The sequence below is a fragment of the Oncorhynchus mykiss genome, chromosome 12 (assembly GCF_057628025.1).
Source record: "Oncorhynchus mykiss isolate SJ-2025 chromosome 12, ASM5762802v1, whole genome shotgun sequence".
NCBI classification, from domain to species: Eukaryota; Metazoa; Chordata; class Actinopteri; order Salmoniformes; family Salmonidae; genus Oncorhynchus; species Oncorhynchus mykiss.
In genome coordinates, this window is record NC_143033.1 from 54,927,693 (window position 1) to 54,951,536 (window position 23,844).

The window sequence follows — 23,844 nt, forward strand, 5'->3', positions numbered from 1 at the left end:
TTTGCAAAAATGTATAAAAAAAACTGTTTTTGCTGTCATTATGAGGTATTGTGTGTAGATTGATGAGGGTGAAAAAAGTGAAACATTGACTTCAATTGAATCACACTACAACGCTGATCTTCGGCGCTACAGATTGAATCCAACCACTACTGTACAGATGTGGACCAGGATAATGAAGAGATTTGAAGTCCGGAACATTGAAAACAACAGGACAAATACTTTTTGTACGGGTCACAGCTTGCTTTATTTTTCATCTCAAACCTATGGGATGCACACTGAGAAACTACTCCAGGCTTTGCTACATATTATCTACCAAAATCACAATAATTCAAAAAGCGTTTTTTGACAACATTAAAAAAAAAATGGTAACAGAACAAAACTACGCAGAGAAGCTTATCTAAAAATGTATCTAAACATTGCAGGACCATGAGTTTTAGCAAAGACAGTGATATGCACACTGTTCCCCATAATCTCCACGTCTTGGGTATTTATCCCTAGCTAGGTCCACATATTCATGTTGTGTACAGTATCTGGACTGTTTTCTAAAGCAAAACATAACTGGCAATAAGGCCATTTTTTTTTCTCCCATTGAATTATTTTTAAAAACGTCATGAAACCTAGCTACAACAATGCACACACAGAAACTAGCATGAATGCATTGGGCTTTATACAGCTTGCCTCAATGACGGAACTATGACATACAGTACAGTACCTTGAAAAGTGGTCAGTTATCAAACCGTCATGATAGAGAATATTTAGCTAGCTCTGCTCAGATAATTCAGGAAATATATTGTATACTGGTGTTCATGTTCAACTTCCATAGATGTACAAATCGATACTCACTTGGGAAAACCTTTTTTATAAGAATGTATTCCAGTATGATTATGCACAGAGTGACATAGATAAGCCTGGACTTGAATCAGAAACATGTTCCTAGTGTTTATCATTACATGCCTTCCACTACACACAGTCATGACACTACAGGAGGCCTAGCAGATAACAGGCGCACACATCTGAAAAATGAAGTTTGACTCTTGTTAGTAGCAGCTCAGAAAAACTGACTCTGAGTGGATTTCAACATTGACTCGTGCCTTTGTACAAACAGTTGTTTGATATCAAATACAAAACAGCAATAACAAGTTTTAAAAAATAGTGATGATAAATAATAAATACATAGAGGGATGAGAACAGAGACAGCCGGGAGAGAAGGGAGATTCAGATACGGGCAGGAAGGCGGGTGTGAGAGTACTCTGAGCCGAGCAAGACACTGGGGAGACAGACACTCCCTGTTAAAAGCTTGGAATGGAGACGGGCAGACGAGATGGGGTTGGTGGGAGGGTTGGGCAGGCAGACTCAGTGCCCGTCTGTGTTGGGCGGCTTGGCGTCGTGCGGGGCAGCGCCAGCAGGGAGCCAGGGAGAGACGGAGCGAGAGGTGGTCTGCTTGGCCATGCTGTAGTGGCTGATCACCGTATAGAAGCGCCCTCGGGAGTTGGCATCCTGAGCAGTGTAGTAGGCCTCCAGAGAGGCAGGGATGCACCGCTTATGCTGCAGAGGGGGAGAGAGGGAGAGAGTGGGGAGGGTTCAATATCATACTCTCCTCATTTACACACTGTTGCACAGCACTAAGGGCTTTTTCTGGTGAAGAGTTGTTTTTTTTCCTCTGGAGAGTGCAGTAGCTGTGTCTAAATTAGATCTACTTCAGCTAACATGCCTGTAGTCCACAGCAAAAACCTCTAAAGGTGACTGTACAGACAATTAACCAGTGTAGTTGTAACGCTCTGTCCCAAATAGCACCCTATTCTCTATGCAGTGCACTACTTTTGACCAGGGTATATATGGCTCTAGTCAAAAGGAATACACTATATAGGGAATAGGGTGCCATTTGGGCCCACTCACCTTGTATATGAATCCGTCTGGGCAGCTGTGGTCGTAGGTAAACGCCTTGTACACCACCAGGAACACAATGCAGGCCAAGAAGGCCAAGGCCAGGACTATGAGGATAGTGACCTGCGAATGAGAGATACACACCATTCAATTTAATAGCTGCCAGCGAAGTCAGGTTTCCTGTCAACGCGGAGATCTAAAACATCCTAAAGCAAGGTTCTGTTATTTAATAGATTCGATGGAGTTTGACACTATAATATATGTAAATGTTCAAAAGAGCACTCAAACAACTACTACCATCATTTGTCTGGTGACAAGGTGAGAGAAAACAAGTCAATTTGCAGGATATAACTAATCATAATTTGTCTCCAGAAATGCCATCTGAGTAGAGGTAGCCTGCTATATTAAGCCCAGTGTAGACGAACAGATTCAATAAACACCTTCACTAATTACATTTTTCACAACCCAGCAGCCAAATTGGTCACAAAATGCAGTTGAAGCAGACAGAAGCTGGAAAAAAAATAGCTCCATAACCACATTCCTAAAAAAGACAATCCAATATGTCAGAATACATTACTGTCAATAGAGTGATCCAAATAAGTACATCTATATAACTACTTGCTGTAGAAATTTGGTGCTTCAAATGTGTATTTCCCTGGTAGACAAGATGATTTTATAGTGGGAGATTAACATATAACAAGACCGATTTTCTCCCTTGTTCCTCCTGAATCTATGATTGGTTAATTAACATTATGCAAATGTGTGTCAAATGATAGCTGAGAGATGTTAGAATGGTTTTGTAATCTGATTACTTTAGAGAGGAGTGAAAGAACGTGTACACACGGCAAAGCTCTACCATAATATGTGGTGGTAGTACAGTTAAACTCTGGTTTAGTACAGTGTCAAATCAAGTGACCGAATGGCTATTTTCATCCTCACTTCCACAATTAATCATAATGCACCATAAAACCATTTCCCCGTTTCCAATGGCCTCCCTCCATATCGCCGATCACGCCACCTCGGCAGGATGCTAGGCTAGGGGATTTACATGTAGCTAGCGTGCTGATCAGCAGAGATCAGAGTGATTTGTAAAAAGGGGAGCACAGAGGCTAAATGACTATTGACTTAGGTGTTAATGTGAGGACACATGTTTGGTTCTGTCAGAATGTTCATTAAATTACATTTGCTTACCACACACCCTGAACATGTGAAATGGCTGCTTAAAGGGTATTAGGGCTTTAACGGCAGTTATCCATATGACGTATAAACACATTATTCCAGTACGGGAGTGTTTAAGCATTCAATTGATAGCTTTTAACCTAGATTTGTAGAGTATTGATAATATTGACAGAAGCATGTGGTCTATTAATATTAATGATGAACTTTTTACATTATTCATAAACTCAATGAACCATAAACCTCACAGGATTTGGTTTAATGCCATAACACTAATTTGACATGCGTAGATATTGGATTTTCTTTATCTATCTATATGTCCATATCTACAGTACCAGTCAAAAGTTTGGACACACCTACTCATTCAAGGGCTTTTCTTTATTTTTTACATTGCAGAAAAATAGTGAAGACATCAAAACTATGAAATAACATATACGGAATCATGTAGTAACCAAAAAATTTGTTAAACAAATCTAAATATATTTTAGATGATAGATTCTTCAAAGTAGCCATCCTTTGCCTTGATGACAGCTTTGCACAATATTGGCATTCTCTCATCCAGCTTAATGATGTAGTCACCTGAAATGCATGTCAATTAACATGAGGGCTTTGTTAAAAGTTCATTTGTGGAATGTCTTTCCGTCTTAATGCGTTTGAGCCAATCAGTTGTGTTGTGACAAAGTAGGGGTGGTATACAGAAGATAGCCCTATTTGGTAAAAAAAACAAGTCCATATTATGGCAAGAACAGCTCAAATAAGCAAAGAGAAACAACAGTCTATCATTACTTTAAGACATGAATGTCAGTCAATCCGGAAAATGTCAAGAACTTTGAAAGTTTCTTCATGTGCAGTCGCAAAAACCATCATGATGAAACTGGCTCTCATGAGGACCGCCACAGGAAAGGAAGATCCAGAGTTACCTCTTCTGCAGAGGACACGTTCATTAGAATTACCAGCCTCAGAAATACAGCCTAAATAAACGCTTCACAGAGTTCAAGTTACAGACACATCTCAACATCAACTGTTCAGAGGAGACTGCATGAATCAGGCCTTCATGGTCGAATTGCTGCAAAGAAACCACTACTAAAGGACACCAATAAGAAGAGACTTGCTTGGGCTAAGAAACACGAGCAATGGACATTAGACCGGTGGAAATCGGTCCTTTAGTCTGATGAGTCCAAATTTGAGATTTTTGGTTCCAACCGCCATCTTTGTGAGACGCAGAGTAGGTGAACGGATGATCTCTGCATGTATGGTTCCCACCATGAAGCATGGAGGTGTGATGGTGGGGGAGTGCTTTGCTGGTGACAGTGTCTGATTTATTTAGAATTCAAGGCACACTTAACAAGCATGGCTACTACGGCCATCTGCAGCGATACGCCATCCCATCTGGTTGCGCTTAGTGGGACTATCATTTGTTTTTCAACAGGACAATGACCCAACACACCTCCAAGCGGTGTTAGGGCTATTTGACCAAGAAGGAAAGTGATGGAGTGCTGCATCAGATGACCTGGCCTCCACAATCACCCGATCTCAACCCAATTGAAATGGTTTGAGATGAGTTGGACCACAGACTGAAGGAAAAGCAGCCAACAAGTGCTCAGCATATGTGGGAACTCCTTCTAGACTGTTGGAAAAGCATTCCAGGTGAAGCTGGTTGAGAGAATGCCAAGAGTGTGCAAAGCTGTCATCAAGGCAAAGGGTGGCTACTTTGAAGAATCCTAAATATGAAATATATATATATATATATTCATATATATATATATATATATATATATATATATATATATATATATATATATATATATATATATATATATATATATATATATATATATATATGTATATATTTATATATATATATTTCATACAACTTTTTTGGTTACTACATGATTCCATATGTCTTCACTATTATTCTACAATGCAGAAAATAGTGAAATAAATAAAAAAACCTTGAATGAGTAGGTGTGTCCAAACTTTTGACTGGTATTGTATATCATAATATTTCCATTACCGGTGGCCAGCATTTGTTAAGCCTGTATAAGACTCATCTCACAGCTAGAATCCATTTCTATTTAGTTTGTCTCCATCGTCAGGTATCACCAATACAATGGTTGGCTTTGTCACTGTGTCCTTCTAGTCAGAACACTACAGTATATTGAGGGAATGTAACCCTACTATTGAACAGGGAAGTCTGAGTCACACAATCTAATATATGCCTCCTCTAGGTGAGGATACGTTGGCCAATTTCCACCACATCAAATGTTGAGATAATTTGTACATGTAGGTGAGGGTGACGTGACTATGCATAGATAATAAATAGCGAGTAGCAGTAGTGTACCAAAGGGATGGGGGGGTCAATGTAAATTGTCTGGTGGCGATTTTATTAATTGTTCAGCAGTCTTATGGCTTGGGGGTAGAAACTGTTGAGAAGCCTCTTGGTCCTAGACATGGTGCTCCGGTACCGCTTGCCGTGCGGTAGCAGAGAAAACAGTCTAGAACTTGGGTGACTGGAGTATCCGACAATTTTCTGGGCTTTCCTCTGACACCGCCTATTATATAGGTCCTGGATGGCAGGAAGCTTGGCCCCAGTGATGTACTGGGCCTTTCGCACTACCCATTGTAGTGCCTTGCGGTCAGATGCCGAGCAGTTGCCATACCAGGCGGTGATGCAACCGGACAGGATGCTCTCGATGGTGCAGCTGTAGAACCTTTTGAGGATCTGGGGACCATTGCCAAATCTTTTCAGTCTCCTGAGGGGGAAAAGGTTTTGTCGTGCCCTCTTCACGACTGGCTTGATATGTTTGGACATGATAGTTCGGTGGTGATGTGGACAGCAAGGAACTTGAAACTCTCAACCTGCTCCACTACAGCCCTGTCGATGTGAATGGGGGCCTGTTCGGCCCGCCTTTTCCTGTAGTCCACAATCAGCTCCTTAGCTTTGCTCACATTAAGGGAGAGGATGTGGTCCTTGCACTACACTGACAGTTCTCTGACCTCCTCCCTATAGGCCGTCTCATCATTGTCGGTGATCAGGCCTACCACTGTTGTGTCGTCAGCAAACTTAATGATGGTGTTGGAGTCATGCTTGGACACGCAGTTGTGGGTGAACAGGGAGTACAGGAGGGGACTAAGTACACACCCCTGAAGGGCCCCAGTGTTAAGGGTCAGAGTGGCAGACATGTTGTTGCCTATTCTTACCACCTGGGGGCGGCCCTTCAGGAAGTCCAGGAGCCAGTTGCAGAGGGAAGTGTGCACTATGGTGTTGAACGCTGAGCTGTAGTCAATGAACAGCATTCTTACATAAGTGTTCCTTTTGTCCAGGTGTGAAAGGGCAGTGTGGAGTGTAATAGAGATGGGATCATCTGTGGATCTGTGGGACGGTATGCAAATTAGAGTGGGTCTGGGATAATGGTGTTGATGTGAGCTAAGACCAGCCTTTCAAAGCATTTCATGGCTACAGACGTGAGTGCTACGGGTTGGTAGTCATTAGTTAGGCAGGTTACCTTAATGTTCTTGGGCACAGGGACTATGGTGGTCTGCTTGAAACATGTTGGTATTACAGACTCAGACAGGGAGAGGTTGAAAATGTCAGTGAAGACACTTGCCAGTTGGTCAGCGCATGCTCGGAGTACACGTCCTGGTAATCTGTCTGGCCCTGCAGCCTTGTGAATGTTGACCTGTTAACCTCTCTGGGATAGTTTGGGACGCTAGCGTCCCACCTCGCCAACAGCCAGTGAAAGTGCAGGGCGCCAAATTCAAAACAACATAAATCTCATGATTAACATTCCTCAACCATACAAGTATTTTACTCCATTTTAAAGATACACTTTTCCTTAATCCAACCACAGTGTCCGATTTCAAAAAGGCTTTTCGGCGAAAGCAAAACATATGTTAGGTCAGCAACTAGTCACAGAAAACATTCAGCCATTTTCCAACCAAACAGAGGTGTCACAAAACGCAGAAATATAGATACAATTAATCACTAACCTTTGACGATCTTCATCAGATGACACTCCCAGGACTCAATGTTACACAATAAATGTATGTTTTGTTCGATCAAGTTCATATTTATATCCAAAAACCTCAGTTTACATTGGTGCCATGTTCAGAAATGCCTCAAAAACATCTGGATAAATTGCAGAGAGCCACATTAAATAACATAAATACTCATCATAAACTTTGATGAAAGATACATGTTTCACATAGAATTAAAGATAAACTTGTTCTTAATGCAACCGCTGTGTCAGATTTCAAAAAAGCTTTACGGCAAAAGCACAATATTTAATAATCTGAGAACAGCGTTCAGCCACAAAAGCAAGCCATACAGTTACCCGGCAAGTTGTGGAGTCAACAAAAGTCATAAATAGCATTATAAATCTTCACTTACCTTTGCTGATCTTTGTCAGAATGCACTCCCAGGACTCCCACAAGAAATGTTTGTTTTGTTCGATTACGTCCATATTTATGTCCAAATACCTCCGTTTTGTTCGCTCGTTTAGTTCACTATTCCAAAGGCACAATGCGCGAGGGCAAAATCCAGACAAAAAGTCAAAAGAGTTGCATTACAGTTTGTAGGAACATGTCAAACAATGTTTACAATCAATCCTTAGGGTTTTTTTATAATAAATCTTCAATAATATTCCAACCGGACAATAGCGTATTCATTACAGAGGAAAAAGAAGGAACGCGCAGTAAACAACTGATTGGCCACAGCCTAGTCCACTTGTTGAAACAGCTGTTATTCGAGCCCCTTCCACAATAGAAGCCTCAAACAACTTTCCAAAGACTGTTGACATCTGCTGGAAGCCTTGGGAAGTGCAATCTGGCCCCATAGACACAGCATATTGGATAGGCAATCACTTAAATGAAACTACAAACCTCAGATTTCCCGCTTCCTGGTTGGATTTGTCTCAGGTTTTCGCCTACCATATGAGTTATGTTATACTCACAGACATCATTCAAACAGTTTTAGAAACTTCAAAGTGTTTTCTATCAAATACTACAAATAATATGCATATATACAGTGCCTTGCGAAAGTATTCGGCCCCCTTGAACTTTGCGACCTTTTGCCACATTTCAGGCTTCAAACTTAAAGATATAAAACTGTATTTTTTTGTGAAGAATCAACAACAAGTGGGACACAATCATGAAGTGGAACGACATTTATTGGATATTTCAAACTTTTTTAACAAATCTCTAACTGAAAAATTGGGCGTGCAAAATTATTCAGCCCCCTTAAGTTAATACTTTGTAGCGCCACCTTTTGCTGCGATTACAGCTGTAAGTCGCTTGGGGTATGTCTATATCAGTTTTGCACATCGAGAGACTGAATTTTTTTCCCATTCCTCCTTGCAAAACAGCTCGAGCTCAGTGAGGTTGGATGGAGAGCATTTGTGAACAGCAGTTTTCAGTTCTTTCCACAGATTCTCGATTGGATTCAGGTCTGGACTTTGACTTGGCCATTCTAACACCTGGATATGTTTATTTTTGAACCATTCCATTGTATATTTTGCTTTATGTTTTGGATCATTGTCTTGTTGGAAGACAAACCTCCGTCCCAGTCTCAGGTCTTTTGCAGACTCCATCAGGTTTTCTTCCAGAATGGTCCTGTATTTGGCTCCATCCATCTTCCCATCAATTTTAACCATCTTCCCTGTCCCTGCTGAAGAAAAGCAGGCCCAAACCATGATGCTGCCACCACCATGTTTGACAGTGGGGATGGTGTGTTCAGCTGTGTTGCTTTTACGCCAAACATAACGTTTTGCATTGTTGCCAAAAAGTTCAATTTTGGTTTCATCTGACCAGAGCACCTTCTTCCACATGTTTGGTGTGTCTCCCAGGTGGCTTGTGGCAAACTTTAAACAACACTTTTTATGGATATCTTTAAGAAATGGCTTTCTTCTTGCCACTCTTCCATAAAGGCCAGATTTGTGCAATATACAACTGATTGTTGTCCTATGGACAGAGTCTCCCACCTCAGCTGTAGATCTCTGCAGTTCATCCAGAGTGATCATGGGCCTCTTGGCTGCATCTCTGATCAGTCTTCTCCTTGTATGAGCTGAAAGTTTAGAGGGACGGCCAGGTCTTGGTAGATTTGCAGTGGTCTGATACTCCTTCCATTTCAATATTATCGCTTGCACAGTGCTCCTTGGGATGTTTAAAGCTTGGGAAATATTTTTGTATCCAAATCCGGCTTTAAACTTCTTCACAACAGTATCTCGGACCTGCCTGGTGTGTTCCTTGTTCTTCATGATGCTCTCTGCGCTTTTAACGGACCTCTGAGACTATCACAGTGCAGGTGCATTTATACGGAGACTTGATTACACACAGGTGGATTGTATTTATCATCATTAGTCATTTAGGTCAACATTGGATCATTCAGAGATCAGAGTTCAGAGTCATTCAGAGTTTGCTGCACTGAAAGTAAAGGGGCTGAATTTTCAGTTTTTGATTTGTTAAAAAAGTTTGAAATATCCAATAAATGTCGTTCCACTTCATGATTGTGTCCCACTTGTTGTTCATTCTTCACAAAAAAATACAGTTTTATATCTTTATGTTTGAAGCCTGAAATGTGGCAAAAGGTCGCAAAGTTCAAGGGGGCCGAATACTTTCGCAAGGCACTGTAGCATCTGAGACAGAGTAGCAGGCAGTTTACTGGGCACGCTTTTCATCCAAACGTGAAAATGCTGCCCCCTATCCCAAACAGGCTAACTAACCTCCAGACAAGCTTCAATGCCACACAACTCTCCTTCTGTGGCCTCCAACTGCTCTTAAATGCAAGTAAAACTAAATGCATGCTCTTCAACCGATTGCTGCCCGCACCTACCACCTGCATCACTACTCTGGACGGTTCTGACTTAGAATATGTGGACAACTACAGATACCTAGGTGTCTGGCTAGACTGTAAACTCTCCTTCCAGACTCACATTAAGCATCTCTAATCCACAATTAAATCTAGAATCAGCTTCCTATTTCGCAACAAAGCATCTTTCACTCATGCTGCCAAACATACCCTCGTATAACTGACCATCCTACCGATCCTCGACTTCGGCGATATCATTTACAAAATAGCCAACAAATTGGATGCAGTCCATCACAGTGCCATCCGTTTTGTCACCAAAGCCCCATATACTACCCACCGATGTCACCTCTACGCTCTCGTTGGCTGGCCCTTGCTTCATACTCGTCTCCAAATCCACTGGCTCCAGGTCATCTACAAGTCTTTGCTAGGTAAAGCCCCGCCTTATCTCAGCTCACTGGTCACCATAGCAGCACCCACCCATAGCACTCGCTCCAGCAGGTATATCTCACTGGTCACCCCCAAAGCCAATTCCTCCTTTGACCGCCTTTCCTTCCAGTTCTCAATGATTGGAACAAACTTTAATAATCACTGAAGGTGGAGACTCATATCTCCCTCACTAGCTTTAAGCACCAGCTGTCAGAGCAGCTCACAGATCACTGCACCTGTACATAGCCCATCTATAAATAGCCCATCCAACTACCTCATCCCCATACTGTATTTATTTATCTTGCTCCATTGCACCCCAGTATCTCTACTTGCACATTCATCTTCTGCACATCTACCATTCCAGTGTTTAATTGCTATATTGTAATTACTTCGCCACCATGCCCTATTTATTGCCTTACCTCCCTTATCTTACCTCATTTGCACACACTGTCTATATACTTTTTTTTCCTACTGTATTATTGACTGTATGTTTGTTTATTCCATGTGTAACTTTGTGTTGTTGTATGTGTCAAACTGCTTTGCTTTATCTTGGCCGGGTCGCAGTTGTAAATGAGAACTTGTTCTCAACTATCCTACCTGGTTAAATAAAGGTGAAATATAAAAATATATTTAAATAGAGTTGGTTGAGAGAGGTCTTAGTGGCAGCTTCATTCTGTGGTGGTAAATTGACAGCTAGGAACTATATAAATGAGAATTATCTTGGTAGATAGTGTGGTTTACAGTTTATCATAAGGTACTCTACCTCAGGCAAGCAATACCTCGAGACTTCTTTAATATTAGACATTGAGCACCAGCTGTTGACAAATAACCCCCCACCCCTCGTCTTACCAGAGGTAGCGTCTCTGTTCTGCCAGTGCATGGAAAATCTTGCTAGCTATATATTGTCCGTATCTTCGTTCAGCCACGTCTCGGTATAACATAAGATGTTAGTTTTTTTCTTCATGCAAAAGGTGGGAATCTGGGTCTGTTCCAGTGAAAGCAGGATATCCTTCTCGACGGACTCGTTAAAGGAAAAACTTTCTTCCAGTCCGCGGTGAGTAATCACTGTTATGATGTCCAGAAGTTATTTTCGGTCACAAAAGACGGTAGCAGCAACTTTATGTACACAATAAGTAAAAAAATAAGTTACACAAAACGCAAAAAAACTAACAAAACAGCACAATTGATTGGGAGAATGTAAAACGTCTGCCATGCTCTTCGGCGCCATCTTCTGGACCGCAGACTCTGTCTCACAACGCACCCAAACCAGCGGTGTGCGTGCACCATTGTGCGCAAATGTATTTTGTCCCCCCACACAAAACGCGTTCAAGACACGCAGGTTAAATTTCAAAACAAACTCTGAACCAATTATATTAATTTGGGGACAGGTCGAAAAGCATTAAAGTTTTATGGCATTTTAGCTAGCTAGCTTGCAGTTCCTAGTTAATTTGTCTTATTTAGCTAGCTTTCTGTTGATAGCTAATTAGTCCTAGGATATAAACATTGAGTTGTTATTTTACCTGAAATGCACAAGGTCTTCTACGCCGACAATTAATCCACCTATAAAACGGTCAACCGAATCGTTTCTAGTCATCTCTCCTCCTTCCGGGCTGTTTCTTCATTGAACTTTATATGGCGATTGTCATCTCAGTTACCACGACGACCGACCAAACTCAGTTAATCTTCCAATCACCCACATGGGTATAACCAATGAGGAGATGGCACATGGGTACCTGCTTCTATAAACCAATTAGGAGATGGGAGAGGCAGAATTTGCACCGCGATCAGCATCACAAATAGAACTGACTTCTATTTTAGCCCTTGGCAACGCAGTCGCTTGCGAGCAGTGTGGGTGCAATAATTGAGTAAGGTGCATGTTTAAATTTGTTTTGCGAATCGAGTGGTGTGGTCAGCATGTCAATGGGCTACTATTAGGGTATTAAAGAAAGTCATTACACAGCCATATTAACAGAGAAAACATTTATTATCGATTCAGGAGAATAAGCCATTTAATTAGGCGACCAGTTCAGGAGTGGGTATAATTAATGATAAGATTCAGAACATGACATCGAAACCAGTCCAATAATGTTAATGAACAGTAACACATACCAGTGTTTAAAAATTGAAGAAAAAAAACAATCATTAGGATTTGGTCATCATAATTACCATATGAATAGCTTCACAACCTTGAAAAGGTGTATATTTTTAACTAGTTCAATAAAATGTAATATGAATGTCAGAATTAATTAACAATAATAATTAACATACTGAACAATAACTAATTTATCTGTTTAGTTATTGCGTGTGTGTGTGGCCTATCAGTGGGAATCCTGGGGGTGTTTCTTCAGTTTGATAAGTTTATTGATGTCTGGGGTGATGGTTGACAGGGCAACTCGGAGGTCATGCTGGCTGTCCAGTTTGTTTCTGCTTTTCGTTTTCAGCACGGCCATAGCAGAGAAGTCACTTTCAGAGATAGAATCATGTTACCGTTTAGCACTACCTGATTGCAGTGTCATTTCCGGGAAGCGCATGCTCAGTCCACGTTCAAATGACAGCTCCACCAGCTGATCGTCTTGCTTGGCAACGTGATGATTCCCATCTCCACTCGTAAGGGGTCCTGTATACAGTCGTCTCTTGTTCTCATCCGGGAAGTATTCACAAAACTTTCCCTTCAGCTTGACAAGATGCTGTTTAACAGTTGTTTTCAGTGTGCCGCTGTGCGCTTTGTTGATCAGATTCTCAAACTCGGAATCAGCATTGGGGAAACATGTCAATCCTCCCGTTAGAAATATGATTTGCCCAAACGGTAAGCGTCATCTTGAAGGCATCCACGTTGTCCCTCTGTTCAAATCGATTGTGCCCCAGTCCCTTGCTTTGACACATTGAGCGAATTCAGATTATTAAAAAAATCCGCCAGGTAGGCAACCTTCGTGAACTACTCCTTTCAATCGAAATGTTCAGCCCGAGGTGACATGTTTTCCGAAAGAAACATAGCAATCTCCGCTTGAAGTGGGTATGTGTGGGGCGAGAACGTTATTGTTTTGGTCAGTGAGTATGTGCAGCGCGAAAACCCTCTTAGTCCGAACGTAGCTAGCCATTTCATCACTCTGGACGTTCTGCACGTGCAAAGTCAGCAACAATAAGCCGTACAGCGCACGCACGCCTGTGTGTAGCAGTAACGTTCTGTAAAGTCAGCAACAATAAGCCGTACAGCGCACGCACGCCTGTGTGTAGCAGTAACGTTCTGTAAAGTCAGCAACAATAAGCCGTACAGCGCACGCACGCCTGTGTGTAGCAGTAACGTTCTGTAAAGTCAGCAACAATAAGCCGTACAGCGCACGCACGCCTGTGTGTAGCAGTAACGTTCTGTAAAGTCAGCAACAATAAGCGGTGCGGCGGTATCCTTTCTTGCTCCCAGGCAGACTAAATAACTTTTTTGCCCGCTTTGAGGACAATACAGTGCCACTGACACTGCCCGCAACTAAAACATGGGGACTCCCCTTACTGCAGCCGACGTGAGGAAAACATTTAAACGTGTCAACCCCCGCAAGGCTGCAGGCCCAGACGGCATCCCCAGCCGCGCCCTCAGAGCATGCGCAGACCAGCTGGCTGGTGTGTTTACGGACATATTCAATCAATCCCTATCCCAGTCTGTTGTTCCCACATGCTTCAAGAGGGCCACCATTGTTCCTGTTCCCAAGAAAGCTAAGGTAACTGAGCTAAACGACTACCGCCCCGTAGCACTCACTTCCGTCATCATGAAGTGCTTTGAGAGACTAGTCAAGGACCATATCACCTCCACCCTACCTGACACCCTAGACCCACTCCAATTTGCTTACTGCCCAAATAGGTCCACAGATGATGCAATCTCAACCACACTGCCCTAACCCATCTGGACAAGAGGAATACCTATGTGAGAATGCTGTTCATCGACTACAGCTCGGCATTTAACACCATAGTGCCCTCCAAGCTCGTCATCAAGCTCGAGACCCTGGGTCTCGACCCCGCCCTGTGCAACTGGGTACTGGACTTCCTGACGGGCCGCCACCAGGTGGTGAGGGTAGGCAACAACATCTCCACCCCACTGATCCTCAACACTGGGGCCCCACAAGGGTGCGTTCTGAGCCCTCTCCTGTACTCCCTGTTCACCCACGACTGCGTGGCCACGCACGCCTCCAACTCAATCATCAAGTTTGCGGATGACACAACAGTGGTAGGCTTGATTACCAACAACGACGAGACGGCCTACAGGGAGGAGGTGAGGGCCCTCGGAGTGTGGTGTCAGGAAAATAACCTCACACTCAACGTCAACAAAACTAAGGAGATGATTGTGGACTTCAGGAAACAGCAGAGGGAACACCCCCCTATCCACATCGATGGAACAGTAGTGGAGAGGGTAGTAAGTTTTAAGTTCCTCGGCGTACACATCACAGACAAACTGAATTGGTCCACCCACACAGACAGCATCGTGAGGAAGGCGCAGCAGCGCCTCTTCAACCTCAGGAGGCTGAAGAAATTTGGCTTATCACCAAAAGCACTCACAAACTTCTACAGATGCACAATCGAGAGCATCCTGTCGGGCTGTATCACCGCCTGGTACGGCAACTGCTCCGCCCACAACCGTATGGCTCTCCAGAGGGTAGTGAGGTCTGCACAACACATCACCAGGGGCAAACTACCTGCCCTCCAGGACACCTACACCACCCGATGTCACAGGAAGGCCATAAAGATCATCAAGGACAGCAACCACCCAAGCCACTGCCTGTTCACCCCGCTATCATCCAGAAGGCGAGGTCAGTACAGGTGCATCAAAGCTGGGACCGAGAGACTGAAAAACAGCTTCTATCTCAAGGCCATCAGACTGTTAAACAGCCACCACTAACATTGAGTGGCTGCTGCCAACACACTGACTCAGCTCCAGCCACTTTAATAATGGGAATTGATGGGAAATGATGTAAAATATTTCACTAGCCACTTTAAACAATGCTACCTAATATAATGTTCCCTACATTACTCATCTCATATGTATATGTATATACTGTACTCTATATCATCTACTGCATCCTTATGTAATACATGTATCACTAGCCACTTTAACTATGCCACTTTGTTTACATACTCATCTCATATGTATATACTGCACTCAATACCATCTACTGTATCTTGCCTATGCCGCTCTGTACCATCACTCATTCATATATCTTTATGTACATATTCTTTATCCAATTACACTTGTGTCTATAAGGTAGTAGTTTTGGAATTGTTAGCTAGATTACTTGTTGGTTAATACAAGCATTGTCGGAACTAGAAGCACAAGCATTTCGCTACACTCGCACTAACATCTGCTAACCATGTGTATGTGACAAATAAAATTAGATTTGATTTGATTTGAAAATAAATGTTGAGGTGCAGCGGTTACCCTTCAAAATAAAATACATTTTTGATATATATACAGTGCCTTGCGAAAGTATTCGGCCCCCTTGAACTTTGCGACCTTTTGTCACATTTCAGGCTTCAAACATAAAGATATAAAACTGTATTTTTTTGTGAAGAATCAACAACAAGTGGGACACAATCATGAAGTGGAACGACATTTATTGGATATTTCAAACTTTTTTAACAAATCAAAAACGGAAAAATTGGGCGTGCAAAATTATTCAGCCCCCTTAAGTTAATACTTTGTAGCTCCACCTTTTGCTGCGATTACAGCTGTAAGTCGCTTGGGGTATGTCTCTATCAGTTTTGCACATCGAGAGACTGAATTTTTTTCCCATTCCTCCTTGCAAAACAGCTCGAGCTCAGTGAGGTTGGATGGAGAGCATTTGTGAACAGCACTTTTCAGTTCTTTCCACAGATTCTCGATTGGATTCAGGTCTGGACTTTGACTTGGCCATTCTAACACCTGGATATGTTTATTTTTGAACCATTCCATTGTAGATTTTGCTTTATGTTTTGGATCATTGTCTTGTTGGAAGACAAATCTCCGTCCCAGTCTCAGGTCTTTTGCAGACTCCATCAGGTTTTCTTCCAGAATGGTCCTGTATTTGGCTCCATCCATCTTCCCATCAATTTTAACCATCTTCCCTGTCCCTGCTGAAGAAAAGCAGGCCCAAACCATGATGCTGCCACCACCATGTTTCACAGTGGGGATGGTGTGTTCAGCTGTGTTGCTTTTACGCCAAACATAACATTTTGTATTGTTGCCAAAAAGTTCAATTTTGGTTTCATCTGACCAGAGCACCTTCTTCCACATGTTTGGTGTGTCTCCCAGGTGGCTTGTGGCAAACTTTAAACAACACTTTTTATGGATATCTTTAAGAAATGGCTTTCTTCTTGCCACTCTTCCATAAAGGCCAGATTTGTGCAATATACGACTGATTGTTGTCCTATGGACAGAGTCTCCCACCTCAGCTGTAGATCTCTGCAGTTCATCCAGAGTGATCATGGGCCTCTTGGCTGCATCTCTGATCAGTCTTCTCCTTGTATGAGCTGAAAGTTTAGAGGGACGGCCAGGTCTTGGTAGATTTGCAGTGGTCTGATACTCCTTCCATTTCAATATTATCGCTTGCACAGTGCTCCTTGGGATGTTTAAAGCTTGGGAAATATTTTTGTATCCAAATCCGGCTTTAAACTTCTTCACAACAGTATCTCGGACCTGCCTGGTGTGTTCCTTGTTCTTCATGATGCTCTCTGCGCTTTTAACGGACCTCTGAGACTATCACAGTGCAGGTGCATTTATACGGAGACTTGATTACACACAGGTGGATTGTATTTATCATCATTAGTCATTTAGGTCAACATTGGATCATTCAGAGATCCTCACTGAACTTCTGGAGAGAGTTTGCTGCACTGAAAGTAAAGGGGCTGAATAATTTTGCACGCCCAATTTTTCCGTTTTTGATTTGTTAAAAAAGTTTGAAATATCCAATAAATGTCGTTCCACTTCATGATTGTGTCCCACTTGTTGTTGATTCTTCACAAAAAAATACAGTTTTATATCTTTATGTTTGAAGCCTGAAATGTGGCAAAAGGTCGCAAAGTTCAAGGGGGCCGAATACTTTCGCAAGGCACTGTATATATATTCTTGCACAAGTCTTGCGACCCCTTCAAATCACTGACCCCCCAGTTGACAATCACTGTTCTAGAGTACACTACAACATTCTATAGTAAGTACTACACATGATCAAGGGATACTACAGTGTGTAGTATACTATACAAGGGGAGGTTCTAATCCTGAATGCTGATGGGTTAAAACCGCATTCCAGTCAGTTTTTATTCCAGAAATTACCACCGGCTAAATCTATGACGTTGAAATGCTTATTTACTCTGTTCCATCTGACTGTGCAATCCACTGTCTCATCAGCCCAGCCAGGCAATTTATGAACTATAAAAAAAATAATCTTTACATTATCTCACATTTCTTTTAGACTAACATTTAGTTTTCAACAGTGGAGATTTGTATAAACCTTGCTGTATGTCTCTCCGAAATTTGCAACATTGTTTCAATATTCAAATTCGATCACCAGCTGTCCCATAGTAATGAATGTGTCAGGAGTCAGAAGTCGGTATGAGACCGATAAGCAAGCAGCTTTTCTCAGCCAGTCGAAATTATGAATCAGCATCATTTTTATGGATATATACAAAGAACTATCAATGGAAAACATGTAAACGAAACAAAGTGCAGCTAGTTTGCAGTCTTTCCAGCTTCAGTTTGAAGTGATTGTGTTAGCTGTGTTGTTGGCTAGCTCCTCTGAACAACAGTGTCCTGACGAGAGAGCACATTTTCTATGCCAGGCGAAATCACACATCATTAGCTCATTGTTATGGATGTATCCAAATAAATGTCACTAGAAAGCAGCTTAAACAAACGCAAATGCAGCTACTTTGCTGTTAATCTGGCTGCACTGTTTGATGTGACTGTAAATTAGCCGTAGTTGGCTAGCTAGCAAGCAAGGGATAAGAACGTTGCCAGCCAGTATGGCAATGGAACATTTAGAACGAAAGACTGGGCCGCATCCCTAGATACAGAACAATACTGAACGACTGGGTCACTTCTCTGGCAACCAAACCGGTATAACGAACGACCAGCCGGGTTGGGTAGCAACCCTAGATTTGTGTCAGGACTATATCTTGTGGAAGGATGAAAAAGTATGAATAAATGAATATGAAATATGAAAATATGTCAATCATTATTTGAATATGTTGGTAACCTGTTGTATAAAAAGGTTGACTTCATCTCGGGTCTAACAACACCCGTGCCAATATATCCTCACTTAATTATTCTACAGAATTCTGTAGGAAGTACTGTAGTATTCTTCAGTAAACTGTAGTATTTTTTCGTGTGGTTATTGGCAGATGTGTGCTCCACGCTGACACTGGGTTAGTTGAGAATAGGATGACCTCTATTTTGCCTGGACTTGCTTGGACTGTAATGGGGATTACATTGGTGTGCAGTGACAGATGACCCTGTGCCATCAAATTGGCCCATTTGAAGTGCTGGTATTATTTCACTGGGATAGTCAGGGGTCTGGTATCTGTACCGCCATGACACCGTTTGTTTTGATCTGTATTTTGATTAAATACACACGGTTTCATTTTTGAAAGCTTTTTCCGGCTAGTGGCAATGCCAAAGTGTATTTGTCCTTGTGCCAATTGTGGGCCTACATGAACATTCCCTTAGCACTTAACTCTTCAATGAGGTCAGGGAGGGACGTCATCAAATGAGGTCAAATTTGCCCCGAACATTGCAGCTCTAGTCTAGTTAGTGCAGACAGACATAGGCGAGACATTAGACCATCTGCTCGCCTCTCCTATGCCAGCACTGTTTCTTCGTCTGGATGTTAGTTTATTACTCTGCCCTGCTGCTGAGGCTCAAGGTTGATGTTTCTACTGCTGTTGTTGTTGTCGGCGTCATAATCTGACGTCAGTATAATCCATATAGACGGAGGCTCATAATCCCCCGGCAGCAGTGGGATTTATTCACTGGCTAAACATCCCTGGAGTGCAGCAGGGTGGATGTGTTACGGTGCTACAGTAACAATACAGTCAGAGTGGTACAGTACAGAGAGGGTGTGTTCTTCAGCTGGCCACGTTGAGGAAACAAAAGACAATCCAAACAGATTAAAGAGTCAGACGTGATTGTGTCGCTCTCCCTGAGCTGAGCCCCACTGCAGATGTCCATACTGTGGATGGCTGGACATCTCAATGACTCCGTTAACCGCCCACAACAACTGCTTGTTTTCATTTTCTCACTCCCTTCTGTCTATCACCCCTAATCTCCTCTCCCCCACATGTTGTTCAGCAGTTCACTGAATCATCTGTGGCTTTTTGTGTAATAGGTTGCTGTTCAAATCTTGATTTATTGTAGGTTCCGAATGCAGGGGGAAATGTCAGCATATGGCTGCTATGTTTCTTCAGCACCATTTCTGTCACCATCAGACATATGGCTTTGCTATACAAGTGTCAGTTTTATCTACCCTTTCCTTCCTAACGCTCACCCAGCCTTGTAATTCCAGTCTCCATCCCGTATGCTGTTAGAACGCCACCCTCACAGCAAGACCACTTTTCCAGCCATATGTTAGAGCGAAAACTCTTACAGTCGCTCCAGGGGGGGAGATAGTGAGAGGCAGAGAGAAAGCTAGAGAGAATCTGTTCTTCTTCCTCTAGCACCAGGTTGGTGCTGACAGAACAATGGGAAGATAAGTCCTAAGTAAATCAATAGGTCCCTGATTGAGGAATAAAGGCCCATTGTCTGTGCGTCATATTCTTATTATGCTGAAGCCGATGCTCAACACAGAGCCAGGCACAGAAAATAAACCATTTTCTTCTACTGTAAGATAAATAACACGAAGAAAATCATCTTCGTCTGCCATTTTCACGACAATGACCAGATAACTGCATCTCCGAGTCTAAGACTTCGTAAAATGGAGGGAGCTTTGTAAGACTGAGGGAACTACAACTGTCTTTTTCTTTTCTTTTCTTGGATGTAATCATCTTAGATTTCCTGCCAATGCTCTTATGAAATGGTTTCAGAGGAGTGAGCAACATGGCAACCTGCAGGGGAATGCCCACTAGGGCATGGTACTGTAGTAGCTGAGGAAGGGAAGAGGAGGAGTGTCGCACAGGAGACGTGCCAGGGGAGAATGGGTGTCCCCATGCGGGTTGATTATCCTGTGGAGGTAACCATGTCTAGAACAACCACAAAGTACAAACATATTCTCTCTTGTTGAGATGTCATCTGCCTCTCGGGTCAGCTCTACACAGCAACGCGTACATCTTCAATGCAACAAAATCACATTTCTGTACAGTACAATCTGTATGACAATTATGATACCGACAGTCAGGTCCATAATTATTGGCGCCCTTGATAAAGATGAGCAAAAAAAGGCTGTAAAATATACAAATACTGAGCTATAATGTATGCTCCAAGAAATGTGGAAATGTTTTTTTTTCTACTAATACAATTGCTCAGAGAAAGAGATGTTGTTTAACAAGTAAACAAATCTAAATAATGTAGCACCCCTTGCGAGGATAACGACACTGAGCCTTTTCTAAATTGTTTTATGAGTTGGAGAACACATTGGGAGGGATCTTTAGACCATTGCTCCATACAGAATCTTTCCAGATCCTCGATTTACTTCATCTGCTCTTATGGACTGCTCTCTTCAATTCAAACCAGAGGTTTTCTATGGGGTTCAACTCCGGAGACTGAGATGGTCATTGCAAAATTATAATTTTGTAGATTGGATTAGTGCTTGCGGTTATTGTCTTGGTGGAAGATCCACTTGCGGCCAAGTGTCAGCCTCCTGGCAGAGGCAACCAGGTTTTGGGCTAAAATGCTTGAGTACTTGGTAAAGTTCATGATGCCATTGACCTTAACAAGGGCCCCAGGACGAGTGGAAAGAAAAATAGCCCCATAACATTAAAGGTCCACCATAATATTTTACCGTAGGTATGAGTTACTTTTCTGCATGCGCTTCTGTTTTTCAACACCAAACCCACCACTGGTGTGCGTGGCCAAAGAGCTCTAATTTCATGTCATCTGACCACAGCACCGCTTCCAATCCAAAGGTAACCTGATGAAAACCTGATGAAAATAGAGCTATTTGGCCACGCACACCAGTGGTGGGTTTGGTATTGAAAACGAGAAGAATATGCAGAAAAGTACCTCATAACTTGCATCTACAGGTCCTGTTCTCCAATGTCATAAAACATTCTTAGAAAAAGGCTCAGTGTCGTTATCCTCGCTAGGGGATAAAAAACGGGTGACAATAACAATGACAATAAAAACGGGTGACAATAACATTGTCCCCAATCTTTTTTCGATTTTTTTTGTATTACTTGTTAAACTAAATCTCGTTCTCTATTCTAAGAGTATAAAATAATATAATTTCCCAATTTTCCGAGCATACAATATAGCTCAGTATTTTGTGTTATTTATTTTATAGTCTTTTTGGGTCATCTTTATCAAGGGTGCCAATAATTATGGACCTGACTGTATGTGTATAATGATCAACACACAATTACACTGACACACAAATGCCAATAGAATGCCACTTATCCATTAGAGAAAGGAAGCAGTGTCATGTTCAGTGTGAGTTCATTTCTCATTATGTTAATGTTTCCCAATTAGGACAGGTCTCTCAGGAGACAGAACTTCAAGGGTGCGAAAGAACACACTGCCATGTCTAATAAGGACAGTCCCTGGCTCAAGATTATGAACTTAGGGACACGATCTCGATTTTTATTAGGGATAACACTCGGAAGACTTACTGTAGTGGCGTTCTATGAATATCCGCATGCACAGAGAAGAGGACATGGAGTAAACCTCAGAGACCGGAGCTGAGCCTCATCTTCTTCCTGGCAGCATGGCACTCATTCAAGGCGAGTGATGGCATTTTTTCTTCTTTTTTTTAGCGATTAAATGAGTGGAATCCTGGCCATCTACCTGTTCTGAGTAAACACACCACTAACGAGGTTCAGAGGATATGCAAACAAAACAAATTTGATTTGCTAATAAGCAAGCATGTCAGAGACATGACGTTGCTGAGGAGAAAGAGGAGATTATTAATGCTGATGTGTTCGGGGCTTGGGAAATCTACCCGGCAACACCCCATAGGCTTGGTAAAGAACAACTAAACAGTCCTCAAACCTCCTCTTTTAACATCCCTTAGACATTAATATCTTTGGAGTCACTCAGTCTCCAGCGTCTCACACACACACACCTCGTATGTGCTAGATGTAGGGAGAGGAGGAGCAGCTTGATGAGGAGATGAAGAGAGTTCCACATGGCCCTATGTGGACCCTGCCTGCCTGGCTGTGTGCTACCAAGTGCTTAGTTAATTGCACCTAATGCCTACTCCACTGAGTCACTGTCTGAGAGCATCATCAGCGGCACAACAACAAGGCCGGTGCTCCTGGGCAGTGGCTCCACCGCCACGGTGCCAAGGGATCCTCAGGCCAGTTGGCCGAAATGTAATGATGTACAGTACAGAGAGAAAGAGAAGAGATAGAGAGTAGAGGAGAAAGACGAACAGATATAAATCTAGAGAGATAGAGAGCCCAGCGAGTGTCATACTGTAATAACACACAGAGAGAATTGGGGAGGCGAGAGAGAGAGAAAAACAAAACCTGTTCTGTATCTGGAGCCACTAATTGATCCCCGAGCTCACCTTTCCAGGCCAGGAATGGAGGCCCCCTGAAGGTAGGTGCCCCGGGGCCCCAAATGCCGTAGTCTGATGGAGGAGAGAGCTCTGACAGAGCACAGCAGTCAATGAGAGTCCCACTGTTTTCGTCATGGTCTCACAACATGCACAGTGCTTATGGAAAGTGTCAGTCACACTAACCAGAAACAAACCACAGCATCCCTGACATGGACTGCTTGGATCACAAAGAAGATACCTATATGCTACCTCCTCAATGTGAGCACCGTTCTATTCCCACATCATGGTAGATCAAATGTTCCAATCACTTCTGCAGGGAGTGAAAAACAGATGACAGAATGTAAACCTGGTAGAGTTGACGGAAAATTGAACTCGTCCTGAAACTTTATACAGAATGTGTAATCATTAGGGACAAAGTTCATTGGATTTAATATTAGCTCTATATTCAGATGTAATGATTGTGAGGTATTGGAGGCAGCTGAGAGGTGGGATTAATCAGCGTTAGAACAGAGAAAAAGCCATCTGGCTCTATAAATCATCTCAGGCATTGTTCACAGAAAAGCCCTTGTCCCCCATGGCACCTCAAATACGCTGTCCTTTTTGAAATGACAAATCACAAAAAGAAATTGCCCCTTTGGCGCACACACTACTAGCCGTCTTTTGTTGTTATTTTTGGTCCAATGGAACAGTGAATAGGAGTCATAAATTAGCATATCGTATTTCCCATCTGTAGCCTGTTTGTATATGTGTGAGTGGCAATAATGGGGAAAGCAATTCATTGTAACACTTTCTCCACATGCTCAATCTTAGCTATCAAACAATGCCTCCTATCTACTCATGCCATATCCATTAAAAGTTTAACCTCCCCATGCAATGCCATGTTGATCCAAT

At 42.5% G+C, this 23,844-nt stretch overlaps 1 protein-coding gene across 2 annotated transcripts in view; it reads right to left on the bottom strand.

Annotated features, from left to right (window-relative positions):
- Positions 1-219: 219 nt before the first annotated feature.
- nsg2 (neuronal vesicle trafficking associated 2) overlaps positions 220-23,844 on the bottom strand; it is a 45,132-nt gene continuing 21,507 nt past the window's right edge. For both annotated transcript variants that reach the window (XM_021624159.3, XM_021624160.3), the window contains exons 4-5: positions 1,897-2,007; positions 220-1,545 (exon numbers count right to left, since the gene is read on the bottom strand). In XM_021624159.3, coding sequence (XP_021479834.1) covers positions 1,354-1,545; positions 1,897-2,007 — 303 coding nt within the window. In that variant the 3' untranslated portion in view covers positions 220-1,353. The remainder of the gene's footprint in view (positions 1,546-1,896; positions 2,008-23,844) is intronic.